Here is a 20,777-nt window from a genome sequence, read left to right as displayed (position 1 = left end):
CTCAGTGATTGTTCCAGGCTTGGGTGGGCTTACGCTCAGGCCCAGATTCTATTCCCTCAAACCCAGCGGATATTGTATTGTCGAAGGCTTTCACGGCCGGAATCACTGGGGTGCTGTGTGGTTTCCGGGCTGTATGGCCATGTCCTAGCAGCATTCTCTCCTGACGTTTCGCCTGCCTCTGTGGCTGGCATCTTCAGAGGATCTGAATCCTCTGAAGATCCTCTGAAGATGCCAGCCACAGATGCAGGCGAAACGTCAGGAGAGGATGCTGCTAGAACACGGCCATACAGCCCGGAAACCACACAGCACCCCAGCAGATATTATGTTTCAAATTTCAGTCTGTGAACTGTTGGTGAAGTAAAGTAGATGGTAAACTGAAATTGTGACAGAAGGGACAAATTTTGTGTAGGGTGGTGGCTACCATGTATTTGATTTTTGATCTATGATTAGAGTTGACAGGTGTAGGAAACCTTTGAACCCCCTGCTCCCAGCTCCCCTTTCCTGCCACACCTCAGAGCAGTAGGAGAAAAAATTAAATTAAAAAAATGGTTGCCAGGCCCATGCTGTAATGTCACCTCTGGGGGTAATTCAGCACTGACATCAGTCCTCCCTAGGAATTACTGAAAACTCTATGGTTTTACCACAGATGTTCTGTGGATTCCTAGAAAGATGTGATATCATGCTGTTGCTGATGGCCACACTCCATACCACAGCCCCAGTCTCCTGCCGACGTCAGGCCTCGCAACCCTATCTGTGATGCAAGAGTCCACCATAATCTTTCACTATACTTTTTTCCACTGAAAAATCACAGCAAAATTGTATATCAAACCCCCATCTTCTGGACCTTCTAGAATGCTCCGCTTGGGTTTTAGTGCCTTGGAGTCAGAACTAGGTTGGCACTAGGACCCAAGAGGACCATTCTAGAACAGAGAAGGTCCAGAAGATGGCAGATGAATATACAATTCTATTGTCATCTTTCAGTGGAGAAGAGCACAGAAATGCTAGAAATATATGCAGAAGTTGAGGAGGTTCTTCACAAACTCTTCATTCATAGTTGCTTTACATTTACTATAGCGGGAGAAAAATGGGAAGTGTTATTGAATATTTCTGGAACTCACTGACCTACTCAAAAATAGGGCCCACATGACTCACTGTGGAGGCATACAATGAATTAGTCATGCTTCCCTTTTGTTGCCTCTTTGCAAACTGGGAGCCCTTTGCCATCCTTCAAATTGGCCAGCCCCCAGTTTACAATTCCAAGGGAGTTAAAGCCTGCGAGACAGACAGACACACAGGATTTTTCTTGTTACTCTATTTCCCAAGCCAAGGAATAAAGAGACCTGAAGCGAGGTTTCGAACTGAAATGATCTGTCTTTTTTTAAACGTACGATGGCTCTCTTTTCTGTTTCTAAATATATAAGTATAAAAATGGACGTATACCTCAAGCCAACAAGAGAATGCTTTAGAGCAGGGGTCAGCAACCTTTACCACCCAAAGAGCCATTTGGACCTGTTTTCCACAGCCCCAAATATCTACTGAGCCAGAGAGGCAGCTCCACATGGAGCTCTCCTCCAGAGAGCCACCTCCAGTTTGGCCCCTCCACTCACCTTTCCTAGAGGGACATGCCCATGCTACCCTCCGACTTCCAGGCCACGTGGAGCCACAGTATAAGGCTGAAAGAGCCGCATGCGGTTCCAGAGCCGTGGGTTGCAGACCCCTGCTTTAGAGAGAAACTTGCTACTTTGTAGGTTGCCAAGTCTGGCTTGGGAAATCCCTAGAGATTTGGGGGCAGCGTGTGGGGAAGGGGCTCAGCCGGGTCGTCATGCCACCGAGTCCTTCCTCTTAAGCCGCCACGGGAACCAATCTCTGCACTCAGGAGATGAACCGTAATTCCAAGAGAATCCCAGTCCCCACCTGGAGGCAGGCAAGCCCACATTCTGAGGGCAGTACAGCCACAGTGATGCCCAAAACTTCAGACAGGGTTTAGAAAAAATTGGTTCCCATCCATACAGCAGATGTCCCATGCACTAATGCATACTATTAAAGTCTGTCTCCTCATGTAAACATTGGGATGGACTGCACAGATCTGATCTCCTAATGGAGGAACTCTGCTCCAATGCAAGGCGCTCTTTGGAGTGCCTTGTGCCAGGGGGAGGTGCCTCCTGCTGGAAAAAAAGCAATTCTGTGAGAAGAATAGACCGCTGGATCCATGAACGTATTGTGAATTCATCCTAAGTGAATTGTAAAGAAGCTTGGCAAAAGATAAGCAGTTCACAATAATTTTTCTTATTCTGCCAGCTCACACGAATCTGTGGAAATATTTTTTGGTGTCACAACTGCTTCAAAGGAACCCACATTATTCTACTTAATACAAGCTTTGTAGTGGCTTTTGGCCGTATGCAATAAAATCTACCTGCTTACCTTTTAGGGAAGCTTTTGGAAGCAGTCCCTTTGCCGACTGCCAGAACTGGGGTATCATGTGCTGATGAACTGACTGTGCTTGTCAACGGTGTAAAACATCTTATGCTATTTTATAGTAACGTGTCCCTAGGGTGGCAAATGTGATTACATTTGCTACTGTTTTAATATCTGTGTTCGTAGTGGCGAAGCCCATTGATTGCCTTGAGTTTTACAGAAAGATGGGATGTAGATGTTTTTAAATAAATGCACTAGTGCAAAGCAAGCAAGCAACTAAGGGCAAGTTTATAATATGATGCAGTGGATGATTAATCTGAAATTAATTGAATTATCCTGCTTTCGAAGGAAAATTATTCAAGATCCTTCTCAAGCGGCTAATGCTTTAGGAATCTAATACGCTTCTCTTATTTTCAGTAGCTTCAGTGAGTTGTTTGCTGATTTCTCACTACTAACAAGTACATACTTGTCAATGATCTAGACGACATCCCAGCTATCCACATGCCTGACTGGGCAAATAGGGAGGAAATGTTGTCCAAATGAGCAATACAGTGGAGCCATCTTTGCATAAATCATTCCTGACATCCAGAACCTGTTCTCCAACCAGCTCAAAAAACCCACCCATAGTTCAGATATGAAATCCTTTAATTCCTCATAACACCGAAGAGCGTACTTGAGGCACGCAACTCTGTTGTGACTTAAGCCACTCTGTAGCTGCTGCACCCCTTTCTTTTCCCTACTGGCTGCAACAGAAATTCTCACCGCAACAGTGCCATGGAAATGTTCCCTTTTGACAATGGCTTATCCATACATTTGTGGCTGGCTGGTAAGTTTAATATGCTCCTTGCTGCCAACTGATATAGTGGGAAAAAATAACATAGGCTCAGAAAACTATTATCTGGTCTTTAGCAATACTGGGAATTAGTGATTGACAAAGGTACAGATACTTTGGGACAATAACAGGGGCTGAACGTCGCAAAGTAATAGTTGGAATGTGCTTTTTTCATTCGGCAGAGACGAAGGCCTCATCTGCTCTGCAACTGAGTGAAGCTCTGCTCTCCTTTTTAAGAAGCAGCAATAAGGAGTTTCCCATTCTTGTGGGCATCACTGCTCCGACTTGCGTTCAAGCGGTTTACAATGACCACATCAGGGGTCTGTAACCTGCGGCTCTCCAGATGTTCAGGGACTACAAATCCCATCAGCCTCTGCCACCATGGCCAATTGGCCATGCTGGCAGGAGCTGATGGAATTTGTAGTCCATGAATATCTGGAGAGCCGCAGGTTGCAGACCCCTGGACTACATGATGGGTACCCTCGGGATTTTTGGCTCTTTGTGATAATCTCTGTTTTCCAAAATAATGTGGACGGTGTAAAATTGCCTAAGAAATCAGGCAGAGGGCTGTGCTGGTGGTGATGCACGTTTCCCCTCTCTCTCTGTGTGTGGCTTGTCTGTTGTGGCTTCCCTGGTTTATTGTGCAACCTGCTTCAATTTTGGCATTATGCCCCTCTGCTCTCTACCAATGTAACCGCATCTTTGCCGCTGTCCAGAACAATCCCAATGAAAGGATTGTATGTTAAACTGATGGGAGTATGCAATACTTGGCATATGTTGCTGTTTCTGCATCCCCTGTCCCAATGATGGAATTGGTCGACCTCTAGCAGGCAGGGCAGAGGTGGGATCCAGCAGGTTCTCACCAGTTCCCGAGAGTGGGTTACTAATTATTTGTGTGTGCCGAGAGGGGGTTACTAATTGGGTCCGCTTTTCCACCTCCACGCCCTCGCCTCCCCGAAAGGCATCCTGCCTTAGAACGTGAAGGTTCCATATAACAATTGCGACTAATAATGTAACTCCCTGAACTGGGTTAATCCCTTCCAGGTACTGCAATTCATTGATTCTCAGCCTTTCGTTCCTTTTATCTCACCAGTCTCTATCAAAGAACCTGTGTGTTTCACCATTGCTGTGTTCAGATTTGTGAGTTGGGGCATTTTCTATAATGTGATGATGACTTAGAAATGACCCGGTGCAAAAAAATTTGGGGGGGGGGTCATGGTGGGGTGGCCCAGGTTTTGCCCAGGGCTCAGGTTTGCCTCTGCCCCCTTTGCTGAGGGGGGGCTGGCGAGGGAACCTGTTACTAAAATTTTTGGATCCCACCACTGAGGCAGGGGTTTTGAAACTTTAAAACCCCCTAGAAACAATACTACAATTTTGGAACTGATTTACGGACAACACCTATAGGTAGAAATGAGCAAGCACACGTACACAAGCACACACAAATAACCAGTCCTCACACACATTGAAGCAGTCAAACCTCCAAACGTGGATACGAAGATCATGGATTTTTTTAAATGCATCCCTCGCCTCAGTCCTGTTTCCATCATTAACAATATGTTTGTGCCCAACACAGGCCTTGCTGATATTGCCTGCTTTTAGGAGAAGGCAGACATGCTGCTATTACTTTTTATACTTGGTATTTTGTTGTTTGTTTGAATTATTTTGCTGCTGTGATTTTTAGCTCTAATGTTATTGCTTTTATCAGAAATGTTCTTGCTGCTGCCAATAGTTCCAGTTTGATTTTACTTGTTAACATCTCTGGAACCGGGCAATATTAGATCAGTCTTCTCTCTCTCTCTCTCTCTCACGGTTTAATTTTACATTTAAAAACATTACATTATCAAGGAGTAGGGCTGTTTATTAAATGGAATGCGTGTGAAACGAGAGGGAACAATTTGGAGAAATGGGCTTCAGGACTGGGCAAAAGTCTTATAGATTTTAGCAAAGGTAATTTACTGGTGGTAGAACTGATAATCTCAGGTTTGGGCATCTTCAGTTTTTAGCTCACCGGCTGGCTACAGAGTTGACAACTTGGGGGCGGGAAATTCCTGGAGATTTGGGCAGAGGAGCTTGGAGAGGCTGGGGCTTGTGAAGGGGAGAGACCGCAGTCCCACTGAGTCTACCCTCCAAAGGAGCTATTTTCTCAAGGGGAACTGATCTCTATTACCTGGAGATCAGTGGAATTCCAGGAAGTCTCCGTGCCCCACCTGGACGTTTGCAACCCTAGATGGCTACCTCTGCAGGGTTTCTCCTAAAATAAGCCTTTGTACTTCCTTGAAATACAGAATACATTTTGACTGACAATCAATTATGGTCTTTATTCGGCAATCAGAGAAGGGCAACGAAGATGATTGAGGGACTGGAGCACCTTCCTTATGAGGAGAGGCTGCAGCGTTTGGGACTCTTTAGTTTGGAGAGGAGACGTCTGAGGGGGGATATGATTGAAGTCTATAAAATTATGCATGGGGTAGAAAATGTGGACAGAGAGAATTTTTTCTCTCTTTCTCACAATACTAGAACCAGGGGGCATCCATTGAAAATGCTGGGGGGAAGAATTAGGACTAATAAAAGGAAACACTTCTTCACGCAACGTGCGATTGGTGTTTGGAATATGCTGCCACAGGAGGTGGTGATGGCCACTAACCTGGATAGCTTTAAAAGGGGCTTGGACAGATTTATGGAGGAGAAGTCGATTTATGGCTACCAATCTTGATTCTCTTTGATCTGAGATTGCAAATGCCTTAACAGTCCAGGTGCTCGGGAGCAACAGCTGCAGAAGGCCATTGCTTTCACCTCCTGCAGGTGAGCTCCCAAAGGCACCTGGTGGGCCACTGCGAGTAGCAGAGAGCTGGCCTAGATGGACTCTGGTCTGATCCAGCTGGCTTGTTCTTATGTTCTTTCTTATGTTCTTAATCAGCAGGCGCTCTAATTCAGCACTGGCATTCTTGCAGATTAAAATATGACTCGTTTTAGTGTGGGCTGTTTAAAGCTGAATGGCAAAACATCTACTTTCTTCTGCCGTTTAAAATCCCAACAGACAAACGAGCAAGCGCAATCACTTACTTCATGTTCTGGCGAGAGAGTTTCCATGTCGTTTCGTAAACACCTGAGTCCAGGTAAAAAGTGACTGACCATTAAATCCTCTGAAATAACTGATGGGCAAAAATTAAGGTCTCACACAGCAATGAAGTGGTCAACGATTTTGTACTAGATCACAATATACGATATTTGCTTAAAAATGTCTTATTTAAGTCCGGCAGCCCCTCAAAAAGTTAACTCTTCCCAAAGAAACTGCACTATTTCCCAGGGAAAAACAAGGAAGTAACAGATGAACACAAAGCATTTGTAATAATTTCAGAGAACTGTAGTGAGCATGAAGAAGGAAGAGCAACAGTCCAGATCTTTTTTCGCCCTCGTTCATTAAGATGCTCAGGCATAAGGACTGGATTTTGCACCACAATAATTTTTACTCCCCCCACCTGGGTGGGAGGTCAAAGTACACTTTTTGAAATAGACAGAGATCAAAGAGTTATTCCACAGTTATCTGGTAGTTCTAAAAGCCGCCCAGTGGGCAGGAGACAGAACTTTGGGTTCAGCATAGTTTCTTCTCCTCCCCAAGATACATGCTTTTTCATTTATACCCTGCCGTTCTCCTCAATGGGGCCCCAAAGCTGCTTAGATAGTTTTCTTCTCCTACATTTTAACTTCACAACAAGGCTGTGAGGTAGGTCATGCTCAGAGGTGGGATCCAGCAGGTTCTCACCAGTTCCCAAGAGTGGGTTACTAATTATTTGTGTGTGCCAAGAGGGGGTTACTAATTGGGTCTGATTTTCCGTTAGAAATTCCATTAGGTCCAAAAATCATAAAGTCCTGTTGTTTCCTATGTGGCTGGTTAGTGAAGGTAGAAAACGGGATAATTCTCCCTGTTGGGCTGTTTTAAAAACATGTTTTAGAAATATGGTAAAGTTCCTTGTTTAAGGAAAGTATCCTTCTTTTGATTTCTAGAAACAAAATTAAGTATTTGAAAGTATTAAGTATTTGTTTCTGTTGGCAGTAGACGATAGGACTTGCTATAATGAGTTTAAATTATGGACAGAAAGATACCAGCTGGAAATTAGGAACTTTTTTTACAGTAAGAGTTTTTTACAGTAACAGAGAAATTATTAATGCCCCGCCCCTGTCATGCCCCGCCCAGCCCCATTGGTGCTACGCCACTGTTTGAATCCCACCACCATGGGAACCTGTTACTAAAATTTTTGGATCCCACCACTGGTCACGCTGACAGTGTGTGACTGGACCAAGGACACGTAGTGAGCTTCCATGGCAGAGTGGGGACAGCGGCATAGCTGGATTTTCTAGCTCAGGGGTGTCCAACTCTGGCCCTCTAGATGTGCATGGACTACTATTTCCATCAGCCCCTGACAGATTGGCCATGATGGCAGGGGCTGATGGGAATCGTATTCCATAAACATCTTGCTGGCCAGAGTTGGACACCCCAGCTCTGGCTGCAGATCTTTCAGATTCACGCGGCAGAGGTCTCGGTTCTGAAACACGACTGAGTATTGTTAAGTGATCTCAGGGTACTTGAAAAAAAATCAAAATAAACAAAGGATACAACAGCAGGAGAGGGCACTGTACGCTTCAAAGAGATGCGTTGCGATGTCCAATCTTTTCGAATCCATAGACTGTTGGTTATTCACTAACGCGAGTTTATGCAAATGTGGAATGACAACTGGAAAAATAAAACATTTGAAATAAAATGCACAGCAATTCACTGAAGGTTGGAAGAATGTTCTGCAATAATTCTACGGGGGGCGGGGGATGGACAGGCACACAGGAACAAAAAAAAAGGGATGGCTTGGTTTTGCATCGAAAACTTACATTCATCTCGAAATCTTGGCTCGGCATTTGGCCCAACTCTTCCAAAAGTTTTTATGATTTCTGTGTGTAAGGAATGTTGGTCTTGGTACTGCGGATCTTCCAGAAAAGAAGCCAACTGCATTTTAACTCTCTCTAATAACTGAAGAAATGTGGTAAAAAAATAAGCAACAGTTAAATACTAGTAGAACCACCTTAAAAGCTATTTAGCACAACTTCACCTTCCATCAGATGGGAAAGTATCAACTTTTTCATTGCTATGAAATGTGCAAAAGTCAGAAACTTTAAGTGAACACTTTCACAAGCAATCTTTTAACTAATACCATTTGTCCTTGCTGCTGTTTAATTTTTGTGCAGCAAAATATATTTCCTGATTGATCCTAACCTCTGCACTCAAAAAGCACATCTTGTTCTCCAGTAAAAAGGGCATGCATTAAGAGAATGAGGAACCTGAATGTATACAACTGTATGACCAGGAATTCTAAACCGCCCTACTATTACTTATTTTGGATTGGTGTGAGTCAGAACAGAGTTCTTAGCTCCGTTTCCTCAAGAATGTTATTTTAGAAATCAGGAACAGGCTGAAATTACAAAACTGCAAACTCTGCAGGATTACCACTATTAGGAACTCAGCCAGCCACAGGCCACGTAGGCCACTGCAGGGGCCCCCAACATGTAGCCCACAGAGACCTTTCCTTGCATTTGCTGACATTCGCTGGGAATATTAGAGCTAGAGAGAGAGATCCCTCCCCGCCCCCCGTCTCCCAAAGCACCTGAGAAGCAGAGGAGGTGAAGCCTAATGTGGAACCCAGCAACATCTGTAGGAAAACTCCCTATACGAGGCTGCAGCCAGGGTGGGATCAACTAGTCTGTAACCAGGCCAAGGAGCCCACCAGTTCACTGCCTTGTTTAAGCTCTTGGTGTCAGGCCCCGGATCTGGACCAATACCGGACTCGGTTATTAGGATCAGAAGTCTTTACTGTCAGACATCGGCATAGCCCTAGAAGGAGTCAGTTCTAAACACTGGCTCTCCTAGCACCCCTTTTAATGCCTCAAAGCAGTGATTCCCAAAGTGGGCGCCACCGCTCCCTGGTGGGTGCTGCAGCCATCCAGGGGGGCGGTGATGGCCACAGGTAGAAACATTAATACATATATCTTTCTGTTTAATTGCTATTAAAATTTTAAAAAAATAATTTCCAGGGTGCGCTAAGTAATATTTTTTCTGGAAAGGGGGCGGTAGGCCAAATAAATTTGGGAACCACTGCCTCAAAGGGACCCCCTTCCTTCAGTCCCCAGAAACATCAAAGCAAAGCATTACAAAACAAGAATGAAACGATTGTTCATTCTCAAGCTAACAGGAAGGTCTATCAGCCCAACTGGCTCTTGGGCGCAATCTACATGCTACAGGTTACAAAGTACGAAGGTGGCAGGAAGCCGCGATTCAGGGAAGCATATTATCATTGCAGAACCAGAGCCCCATTTGCTGTCAGGTGTGCTCCCTGACACTTGGAACCTTGCTCTACCTGGCCTTGATATACTTTGGGCTGTGCTACTGAACCCCAGACACTGAGTCTGGACTGAAACCCTAGAACCCTTGGCTGAGAGACATGGGGGGGGGGGGGGGGGGTCTTTACCCAAGTTCGCTACTCAACTGAACTCAAACTAAAGTTTGCTCCCAACAGTGAGTGCTTAAGAAATAACAGAACACACAATGTTAACAGTTCGATAACTGCGAGGACGGGGGGGCAGGGGGAAGGGAGAGGATCAACGACTCCTTATACAGCTGAACAGCTATGTTGACTACAACAGGCAGGAACCCTACCTCTCTCTGAGTGACCGTTTCCATGATGGTTCCAAAAGCAGGAATGGTTGCTATTCTTACAGAGCTAGGAGAAAAATTGAAGGAAAAAAAATCAGCCATCAACATTAAAAACCTTTCAAACCCCCACATGATGCAATTTCATTGTTCGTATTTTAAGACAGATTAGTTTCTAGCAATGACAAAAGATAGACCAGGAGGAATGTTTTTTTTTAAAAAATCCAAACAAACCCCAAAACACGGGTGGAGGGGGGAAGAGACAGACAGACAGGCTTAACTCAAAGTCACAGTTAGGAACTCACAATTCAGGATCACTGGACAAGGTAACAAGGCCCGGAGCAACCCGCTTGTCAATTAAGGCTTCCCTCATGCCTCGGAGAGTCAGCTGTAAACCAGTCAACATGCAATAAATATGGTTTTAAATGGGAAGGAGAACGACGGTGGCTGTGACTGAGGATGGGCAGGCAAATTCCCTGGCCTGGCTCTGACCCCCCAAACGGGGCAGTCACGCTGCTAAGGACTCTTTTCACGCTTCGACATTTACTGGCAATAACGCGTTAGTGAGTCTGGCATCCCTCTCCAACAGGGAAGAAACAAACACCAGGATTTGGATTTATTCCCTGCTTTTCTCAACTATAAGGAGTTTCAAAGCAGCCTACAATTGCCTTCCCTTCTTCTCCCCACAGAAGACAGCTTGTGAGGTAGATGGGGTCGAGAGAGTTCTGAGAGGACTGTGACTAGCCCAAGGTCACCCAGCAGGCTTCATGTAATGGAGTCAGGGATCAAACCCAGTTCTCCAGATTAGAGTCCACTTTCGGCACATGCTCAGGTACCGAAATCGCTGCAGTTCACAAAAATGCTCTTCGGACAGAGGAGCAAAGTTGTTGTTTTTTTTAAATACTAGAATTTCCCAGTAACAAGTGAAATTTTTAACTACTCCCCCATATCCTGGTGGTTTATTTCTTGACAGTTTGTAAGAGGGACGCCGGATGTATAAGACAGTCAGGAGACTTACATTTCAGGGTCACTGGAGAGTGTAATGAGAGCAGGAACCACCCTCTGAGCTACCAGTGTCTCATGGACCCCCTTCACCAACAGCTGAGTGGGCAGGGCGGAGGGGGCATCACAGGCGACGCACGGAAAGAGCGAGCACAGCATCATGAGAAGAACAGCACAACCAAGAGGAAGAGAAACACAAAAAGCAAACCAAAAGTTAGAAGCAGATACCACGACACGCTAAAAGTGCTTCAATCATAATAAACACGCAGAAGGCATGACGGAAGCGCAAAGCGGCTCAAGCGGGCAGCACAAACCGGAGAAGCCGTGAAGTTTTTTTTTTCTAAAGAAACTGCAAATCAGTATTGTGATTTGAAATCATGGTGCAGGAAGGGTGACGCTATTCCGAAGAAGAGGAGAAGGGTGTGGATTTATTCCCTGCTTTTCTCAACTATAAGGAGTTTCAAAGAAGCCTACAATTGCCTTCCCTTCTTCTCCCCACAGAAGACAGCTTGTGAGGTAGATGGGGTCGAGAGAGTTCTGAGAGGACTGTGACTAGCCCAAGGTCACCCAGCAGGCTTCATGTAATGGAGTCAGGGATCAAACCCAGTTCTCCATATTAGAGTCCACCGCTCTTACCAACCTGCTCGGGTACTGCATTTTACAGGGGCTTGTGAATTTGGTACTGGGGGATATGGAGGACATTTCCTGAATGGATCCCACATTGGCAAGAGGTACCCCAGGAATGGCCAGGTACTACCCAGTGGCTTTTTAAAAAAAATCTATGCCGTGCGCTAGAGATATCAGTGTTAACTAAAACAGAATGAATTCTTAAAGCCATTTTCTGAGGAAGGGCAAGAGAAGACGAGCTCTTGTGAGAAGAAGAAGAAGAAGAAGAAGAAGAAGAAGAAGAGTTTGGATTTATATCCCCCCTTTCTCTCCTGCAGGAGACTCAAAGGGGCTGACAATCTCCTTGCCCCCCCCCCTCACAACAAACACCCTGTGAGGTAGGTGGGGCTGAGAGAGCTCTGAGAAGCTGTGACTAGCCCAAGGTCACCCAGCTGGCGTGTGTGGGAGTGCACAGGCTAATCTGAACTCCCCAGATAAGCCTCCACAGCTCAGGCGGCAGAGCTGGGAATCAAACCCGGTTCCTCCAGATCAGAGTGCACCTGCTCTTAGCCACTACGCCACTGCCATTTATTACACTGGGTCTTACATGTGAGCAATACCTTTTACACCTGACTCCCTTCAAGACATTACACGACTAACAAGGTGTTATGACTTCTGCAAGCAAAGGATGTATATTAAACATCTGAGCCATTTATGCAAATCTGACCATGTTAGAACAGAAGGGCCTAGTTCTTAGACATTGTATGTTATGTGTGTGTGTGTGTGTGTGTGTGTGTGTGTAAAAACATTTAAAAGAGACAGCAGATAATGCATTTCTTACTTACTATAAGTGGAAACAAATGCGACAATTAAATTGTTATAATATTTTTCCCCTAGGAGGATGTCTCCCTAAAACAAATGGTACAACATGACCCAGAAATGCAGATTCATTATGTGCCTAGAGATTTCCGCTAGACGCAAAAAGCAGACAGTTATTCGGGACCTGCCACAGCAAACAGTGGAGCTTTACAAATGCTGATACTGTCGGTGTTAGACAAAAGCGTACATACTACAGTAGTTAATACACTCCAATAGTTAATATAGAATGTTAATTCCATTTTAAGTAACTATGCATGAGGGATGCTCATGTGTTTCAACAGCAGTCACCACACACAAAAAATTCCTAGATTTGATTCCGGTCGCATCTTAGAGACTAATAAAATGTTTGCCGTATAAATTTTAGAGAGTCAAATCTCCCTTTGTCAGATACTGAAAAACTTGTTGGTCTCGAATGTGCTAACAAATCTAGCTCTTCTAATGATGACCAAAATGGCTACCCTCTTGGCCTTTTTTTTGCTGTCAAGCCACAGTTGGCTCATGGCGACTGCAGAGGGTTTTCAAGGCCAGGGATGTTTGGAGGTGGTTTGCCTCTGCCCGCCTCTTTGTCGCGACTCGGTTATTCCTGGGAGGTCTCCCACCTAAATACCGTGTTTCCCCGAATATAAGACAGTGTCTTATATTAATTTTTGCTCCCAAAGATGCGCTATGTCTTATTTTCAGGGGATGTCTTATTTTTCTGTGTTCTGTTCGTCGGGCATGCTCCCAAACAAAAACTTTGCTATGTCTTACTTTCGGGGGATGCTTTATATTTCGCACTTCAGCAAAACCTCTTCTATGTCTTATTTTTCGGGGATGTCTTATATTCGGGGAAACAGGGTAGTAGCCAGGGTCAAGGATGAACAGTGTGTGTAACATATGCGAATTCTGAGATTTTTGAAAGAGCCAGCGTAGTGTAGTGGTTAAGATATCAGGCAAGTGTGAGTGGGGTTTTGTGCCTGGGTTTCCCAGGTCCTAGTCTGATAGCTTTACCTGCTGCACTATTCTGGCTCTCTTAGAAAGCATATCCCTCCAAAAATCTCAAAATTCAGATCTGTTATGACTTTTTAGCCATCGAACGTCGGAGAACCAGTCTTCTTATTTTAAAATGTATTTTGGTTTCAAAGAAGGCCACACTGACATTCATTTTAAGAAGAGAAGAAGAAGAGTTTGGATTTATATCCCCCCTTTCTCTCCTGCAGGAGACTCAAAGGGGCTTACAATCTCCTTGCCCTTCCCCCCTCACAACAAACACCCTGTAAGGTGGGTGGGGCTGAGAGAGCTCCGAAAAGCTGTGTCTAGCCCAAGGTCACCCAGCTGGCGTGAATTCCCCAGATAAGCTTCCACAACTCAAGCGGCAGAGCTGGGAATCAAACCCGGTTCCTCCAGATCAGAGTGCACCTGCGCTTAGCCACTGCTCTTAGCCACTACGCCACTGCTGCTCCTTAAGGCTTGCTTTAAACCACATGTAAGGTGACTGAAGTCTTACTTGGTCTAATTTTATCTGAACTTCTGAAATAGGTTTTTAATGTGAGCGGGAGTGTATGTTCAGGACCTTTCAAACTTCAAAGGCATAAGTAATCTGTATTAGCCAACACTGTGCAATCAAGATCAATTAAGAATTTTCTTCCTGGACCAGAACAGAACAGCATTCTTTGAAACCAACAAGTAGCAAGGGACCTCAGTTTGCCCTGGTCCATTCTGATGCCCTAAAATCCACTAAATAGATAAAGGTTCATATTCCGATTGTGCATGGGCCATGTTCAAACCAGCACTAGACTGGTGTCAATGGAGAACAATAAAGACTAGTTACAAGGTTACAGTATAAGAATTAATACAAAAAAGAGAGAGAGATAGGAAAGCCAGATGCATTATAGCATGTTTGTTTAAGACAGCCTCTGACCCCTTCCTGTATGTGTGTATACTAGGGTTAAAAGTTGGTGTAATTTTTTTTATGATATATCCACCAGCAGGCTTGCTTGCGATTTAATTTGCAATTTGTTTATAGATTACCGAAAGTGTCTGAAAAAACACTAGAAAGAACATCAATTAAAATTAAAAGCTAAAAAGAAAATTGTGCAGGACACAGATTGCAGGAAAACAAACCTGCAGTCTAGCTTCAGAGAGCACCCCACGGGACCCCAAAATAATTTAAAAAAGAAGACAGGACTTGATAAATTCAGCTCTTAGAAACCACTCCCAACCAATCAAAACATTTCAAAATGGCCGATCATAACCATCAATGTTTTCCACTTGTAAAGAGGGAAAGGTTGGTTGAACTCAAGGAGGAATTTCCCACAGTTCTCATTTAATGAGTCTTTAGCCTAAAGTAGAAATCTATACTACAGTGATGCCTACATCAGCAGAATTTATTGCTTTTTTTTAAAAAAATCTAAAACTGATCATTTCCCATTCTGAGTGAAATTAGCACCTGTATTATGGAAAGTCTAAAAACAGAACAGTTTACTGGGAGTATCCAGTGTGCCAGTTATTATGAAGACACCTTGCAAATACAGGCAAACCAGTCATATTTTTAAAAATAAAATGAATGCTGGAAAACATATACCGCTACCAAATCCAGAATACACACAGTGTAAACATTCTGCTCCATCACACAGTGCACAACCTGTTACAAGCAATTTCAAACGATATAAGGCAGCATTAAAACACACTTATCAGAATTGGCTCGTATGAAGACGTTATAAAACCCCGAGCATCAACTAATTCTGTCTACTGGACACTTCCAACCTCCTCCCTCTGTTCACCTTCCATATTGACAAGAGAAGACGCCACCAGAAATATGACTGAGGGAGCTGTCAGTCATTCGCTCTGCATGAAGCAGGGACACCACGCCACAACGCATGCAAGTCACATGCGGCTTTCTTTGCCATGACTGACAGTCCCACGGAAGATGAGGATTCTCCTCAGAGTCCTCCAGCTCTGAGATACGCACCTATTCTAGGCACCCTTGAACCCTCCCTGCTGCTCACTGCTTCCTTCCTCTACAGCTCCCCCCTTATGGGAGGGTGAGGATGGTGACCACCAGGGGAGCCCTTCAAGGAACTCACGAGTGGCCAGATCCCCGGCTATACAGCAACCTCGTGTTGTAATTAGGATGAGTCTGATGAGCACTCACCTCAAACATCCTAGCGGCCGTACATCGAACAAGTGCTGAAGTATGGACAACTCCATACCACAATACCGTTAGCAGCAACTCGTGGTATGCTGGGTTTGCGCTACGAGAACAAAGAAGACAGATCTATGAGTAGACATTTGCTCCCAAGCGGTCCCACCTGCTTTCCCTGAAATATAGGTGGGAGGCCGTCACATTGGCCCTTCAAGTCCCTTCCCTGTTTGCGGTGAAATTCCTTACAAAAGGTATGCTAGCACATTTCTTGACATTTATCCCTTGTACCCCTTTTTCCTTTCCCTCTCCCTAGCAAGTCTGGCTTGTATGCTCCTGGATAGCCTGATCTTGACAGATCTCGGAAGCAGGGTTGGCCCTGGTTAGTACTTGGGTGGGAGACCATCTGGGAATACCAGAGTCGCCACACAGAAGCAGGCAATGGCAAACTACCTCTGTTAGTCTCATGCCTTCAAAATTCTGCAGGAAACCATGAGTTGACGGCAAAACAACAATGACGCTCCTTTCGGAGACTTGTCTTACTATACTAACAATTCTGTAAACTGATGGCACTGTGCAGATAATTTGGAAATAGCCTGACCAACAGGTCTCCAGAGTACCTGAAGCAGGCGCACCTCATGTTTTGGAATACTTCTTTTGATAAATTTAAAAGGTATGATTGGTGGGTAAACCGATTAACAATAGTCATTGTACATGTTTTTGCAAGAACTTCAATTCTAGGACAGCTTTAAAATATCGCCGTAGTGGCGAACCTTTGGCACTCCAGATGTTATGGACTACAATTCCCATCAGCCCCTGCCAGCATGGCCAATTGGCCATGCTGGCAGGGGCTGATGGGAATTGTAGTCCATAACATCTGGAGTGCCAAAGGTTCGCCACCACTGAAATATCAGCATGAAACTAGCAGCCTAATTTTGCTGAGCCAGAATTCAAGTAGTCTGAACGGGACGGTCTCCCTAGTAATCAAGGTGGGGCCATGTCATAAATAAGGCAAGCTATGGATGTTCCAAAGTCATTGTTAGAGGCTCAACTGATAAAGGTTAGGAGCAGATTCCTAGAAACACGAGATGCTAAGTTCTTACATTGGAACCTCCATGCAAAGCTAGGCATTACATTAGTGTGATTCAAAAAACAAAATATACTGTACCCCAGTTCCACAAAAGAGGCCTTCAGGCTATCAAGAGGAGCATGTGATAATGAAAGCATGGTCATCACATCTTCTAAAAATCCAACTAGCAGCTTTCGGTCTTCTTCCTGAAAGCAGGTTTTAAAATGTTCAGTTTTAATTTCACAAACCACCGTGAGTTGCCTAAAAGGCCTTTCTAATTCCACAGTCCTCAAAAGGAGATGAACAACTTTGAGATCCAGATGTCCTCTTAATCCAGATGCTGTGCCTATGCCTCAGCCTCTTGGTTGCTTCCCTCTCCGACAGTCACTTTTAGCAATCTGGGTGCTCACTCTTAAGATATCTCAGACCAACTGGGCAGTTCTTAGTTCACTAAAAGATTAGGAACCAAAAGCAGCTCCTGTCTGTGCAAAAAAGCAGGCGCTGAATCACTAAAACATTTTTTCTTTAGTAGTGGTTTATATTCCACTAAAAGAGTGCTTTATAACATTTCTTATTGCTAAGTTTTCTGTTTGGATGATTTTCACCTTTTATTTCTCTTGGCTGGTAGCGATAAGGAAGTTAATCTCTCGGTAGTTAAATTTGTTCTTTTACCTTGTAAAGCCAGGAGCTTGTACCTGGCTTTACAATTCAGGGATTGAATTTTTTTTTTAATTGACAATTTGGGACTTGTTTTATTTACCTGCCCACAAGCTTTGGCACACAGGCACTGACATTTCTGAACAGCAATCGAGATTATTAATTCCATCAAGCTCAGAAATTAACTGTACTGTTTCAGCAGAGATCACACATTGCAGCCCTTCAATGATGACAGTTAAGTGTACGAGCCTGGTAAAAGAATATTTCCTTATCCCTGTACACAATCATGATAAATCTGCAAACTAATAAGCAGTGTAATACTATATGAACGAAGAGGCTGCTTATCATGTCCCTGTGACATTTTTCAAGTTAATAAAACAATAATTTCAGCTGGGACTCCTTAACAGTACTGCCTGACCATGGCATTCCATGCAGTAGCTCTGAAAACAATTATTATTCCATCACATTGTGCAAGTGGCAGGAGCTATGACATTTCCAGAGATGCAGAAACTGTGTCATCACATGCTCCGCTCCCACACACCTAACCAGCTAAGAATCGCTGGAATAGTTGCACTGGGTCTGCACTGCCTCTCAAAAGCAAACTGAACTGCCCCACACCAAAGAAGGATGACTGCAGCTGGCTACGTAAACACTGGTACACCTCTTTTTGGTCTAATACTCCTGATTCTTAAAGGGCAAGAAGCATCAGTTTGCAGAAGAAAGAAAATATCCTAGTGGATCTTGGTTTTTTATCAGACACAAATTCCAGCTGTAGCTGAAGAAAGACAGGTTACCTCCCCATCATAACTTGAAAATAAAAGCTATCACTGATTTCTATCCTTTGGGTTCTGAGGAACAGATAAGTGCAACGTTGTTCTTTGTTGTGGCCTTCCGTACAAACCCACAAGGGAGAATAGCAAGCTAAGAACAACAATGGAGGCGGGATGAGGCTGCAAAGAGACTCTTTCGGAACCATTCACAGCAGAAAATAACACTTTTATTAAACTTAGAGCTATAGCAGGGTAATAACACTACAGCAGCCATGGCTGGGTGTGCTGTCTTTCCTTGTTTGTACCTGCCCTGGTTCTTTAGGCATAGAATAATAACACCCTACCAAGGGCCAAGGAATGTGAGGCCCTCTCAGCATCTGTGCAAAGTTAGGGTGAAAGGCGGGGAGGACAATGTCCTATGAAAGGTGGAAAGGGGAGACCACCTTGGACAAATGAGACCTACGACTACTTTATCTGAATGGAACTATAGAAATGGTGGGACTCGGAGGAGGGCTTGAAGGTCACGAACCCTCTTTGCAGAGGGAATGGCCACCCAAAAACCTGCTTTGAGAGGTCCCTTCCGCACATACAAAATGTGTTTTCAAACCACTTTCACAACTGTTTGCAAGTGGATTTTGCTATTCCGCACAGTTTCAAAGAGCACTGAAAGCAGTTTGAAAGTGCATTATTCTGCATGTGCGGAATGAGCCTAAGACAGCATGGCAAGATCACAAGTTGCCACGGGCTCAAATTGTTTGCCCATCAAGTGGAACACTTCTTAAAAAGCGCTCCCCGCAATTCTATAATCTTAAAAAATGCAAAAACCACACTCTCCACTCACGGTGGCTAAAAGAGAACTGAGGGAAGCAATCACCCCTCCCCTCTCTCCCCCATGACTCTTTGAGCCAGGGAGGGGAGGGGGAGCGCTTGGAAGGATTCTAGAAGGCTCTACAAGAAGCTGATCAGTCTCAACCGTGGCAGGCCTGCACAAAAGAAGGCACGATGAAGAATTAGTAGTATCAAAGCCATCTTATCATATCCTAATTTTTAGAGTGAAATGAGCTTTTCAGAACTGAATGGAATCGCTTGCCTGGATATAGCATGTCAGTACACCTGTTGCATAGATAGGAACCGTGGCCTTCGTTAGCACTCCATTCCCTGCTGAAGTATCTGAATTTTAAAAAAGAAGAGGAAAAATTATAGAAGGGGTTAATATTTTGATCCTGAAACACAGGTACACATTTGCCTAATTCTACCATATCGGGTGAGTTCTTGAACTATTTTTTGGTGGAAGTACACAGGACAGCAGCAAATAGAACTTTAACATCCCATTCTATATAATAAGCTGTAAAAAGTTACATCATTTTAGCCATTTTGAACACACAAAGTTGCCTTATGCAGGATTTTCCATTCCGACTGGCTGCAGCTTTCCAAGTTCTTTCAGCTACTAAGTAACATTGAAGGCTTTCACAGCCAGAACCATTGGGGTGTTGTGGGGTTTCCAGGGTGTATGGCCGTGTTCTAGTAGCATTTTCTCCTGACATTTCGCCTGCATCTGTGGCTGGCATCGTCAGAGGATCTGATGGTAGTAAAGCAAGTGGAGTACATGTACCTGTTGAAAGTCCAGGGTGGGAGAAAGAACCATTTGCCTGTTAACAAGTGTAAAGAGTGTAATCAGCAAGCTTGATTTGCACTTGTTGGGTGGATCCACTCATTTAGCATCTGAGTAACCATGAAGATAGCATCATCAATTAGTGAGGGCAGCTGCATTGTAGTAGCCTGGCCTTTTGATCCCTTTGATTGCTTACTGCCTGGAGACATCCTTGGTCTGGTTGGTGTTCATTATATATACTCCGCTTGCTTTTCTACCATCAGATCCTCTGAAGATGCCAGCCACAGATGCAGGAAAAAGGTCAGGAGAAAATGCTTTTTTTAAACTGGAAAGGCCATGAATTGAACTTGAGATCTTCTGCCCCAAAGCAGAGATGCTGCACTACGGAGCCACGGCTGTTTCATAATGCTGTGGTGCTCCTTTTGCATTTGCCATGGACTGAAAAAAAGCGCACACAAAAGCTAGAACCAAAATGCCAACAGTTACTGTACTTGTTAAGTTCAAGCACTGAAGAAAGAAAAATACATACCCGTGTTTCCCCCAAAATAAGACAGGGTCTTGTATTAATTTTTGCTCCAAAAGATACATGGGGACCTATTTTCAGGGGATGTCTTATTTTTCCCATGATTTTGTGCCCCCCCATGTGACCAGATCAGCTGCGCCGAGAATCTGTAACTAGGGTTTATTTTTGGAGTAGGGCTTATATTTCAAGCATCCTCCAAAAATCCAGAAAAATCATGCTAGGCTTATTTTCGGGGAAACAGAGTAGCTAAAAACGAACCCTTACAAGTACTGATGCTTCACCGTGGAACTGGCAACACCATGATGAAAACCTGCTATGTCCAAGATGGTTTCCAAGGATAGCCATATTGGTCAGCAGTAGATTTAGAGACCAAGGAAAGTTGGAAGCTTTGCCTCTCAAAAGCTCACACACCAAAAATCTTCTAAGTCGATAAGCTGCCGCTGGACTTGAATTTAACTGTGACATTCAAATTACTTTATAATATACATTCTCAGGAATTGTAACATGTTAGAATATCGGGGAACACAGAATTTACTAAGAATCCTGATCAAAATTGTTGTATGAACTTCTGAACATGGCCACTTCACACATTATTTG

The 20,777-nt window shown here is 44.2% G+C and overlaps 1 protein-coding gene across 5 annotated transcripts in view; it reads right to left on the bottom strand.

The window, feature by feature from the left end:
- The window catches only part of RELCH (RAB11 binding and LisH domain, coiled-coil and HEAT repeat containing), an 86,050-nt gene that overhangs the window by 4,583 nt on the left and 60,690 nt on the right, over positions 1 to 20,777 (bottom strand). For 3 of the 5 annotated variants that reach the window (XM_048508034.1, XM_048508037.1, XM_048508039.1), the window contains 8 exons: positions 19,136 to 19,215; positions 16,718 to 16,824; positions 15,562 to 15,661; positions 10,960 to 11,042; positions 9,948 to 10,011; positions 8,129 to 8,267; positions 7,863 to 7,979; positions 6,311 to 6,399 (listed from right to left, as the gene is read on the bottom strand). In XM_048508034.1, the coding sequence (XP_048363991.1) occupies positions 6,311 to 6,399; positions 7,863 to 7,979; positions 8,129 to 8,267; positions 9,948 to 10,011; positions 10,960 to 11,042; positions 15,562 to 15,661; positions 16,718 to 16,824; positions 19,136 to 19,215 (779 nt within the window). Of the gene's footprint in view, positions 1 to 6,310; positions 6,400 to 7,862; positions 7,980 to 8,128; positions 8,268 to 9,947; positions 10,012 to 10,246; positions 10,330 to 10,959; positions 11,043 to 15,561; positions 15,662 to 16,717; positions 16,825 to 19,135; positions 19,216 to 20,777 lie in introns of all 5 variants that reach the window. The other 2 variants (XM_048508036.1, XM_048508038.1) reach the window with 1 other exon arrangement.

This window comes from Sphaerodactylus townsendi, linkage group LG09, assembly GCF_021028975.2.
Source record: "Sphaerodactylus townsendi isolate TG3544 linkage group LG09, MPM_Stown_v2.3, whole genome shotgun sequence".
NCBI lineage: Eukaryota > Metazoa > Chordata > Lepidosauria > Squamata > Sphaerodactylidae > Sphaerodactylus > Sphaerodactylus townsendi.
Note: the sequence above shows the minus strand (reverse complement) of the source record. Positions and strands in the feature narration are given on the sequence as shown.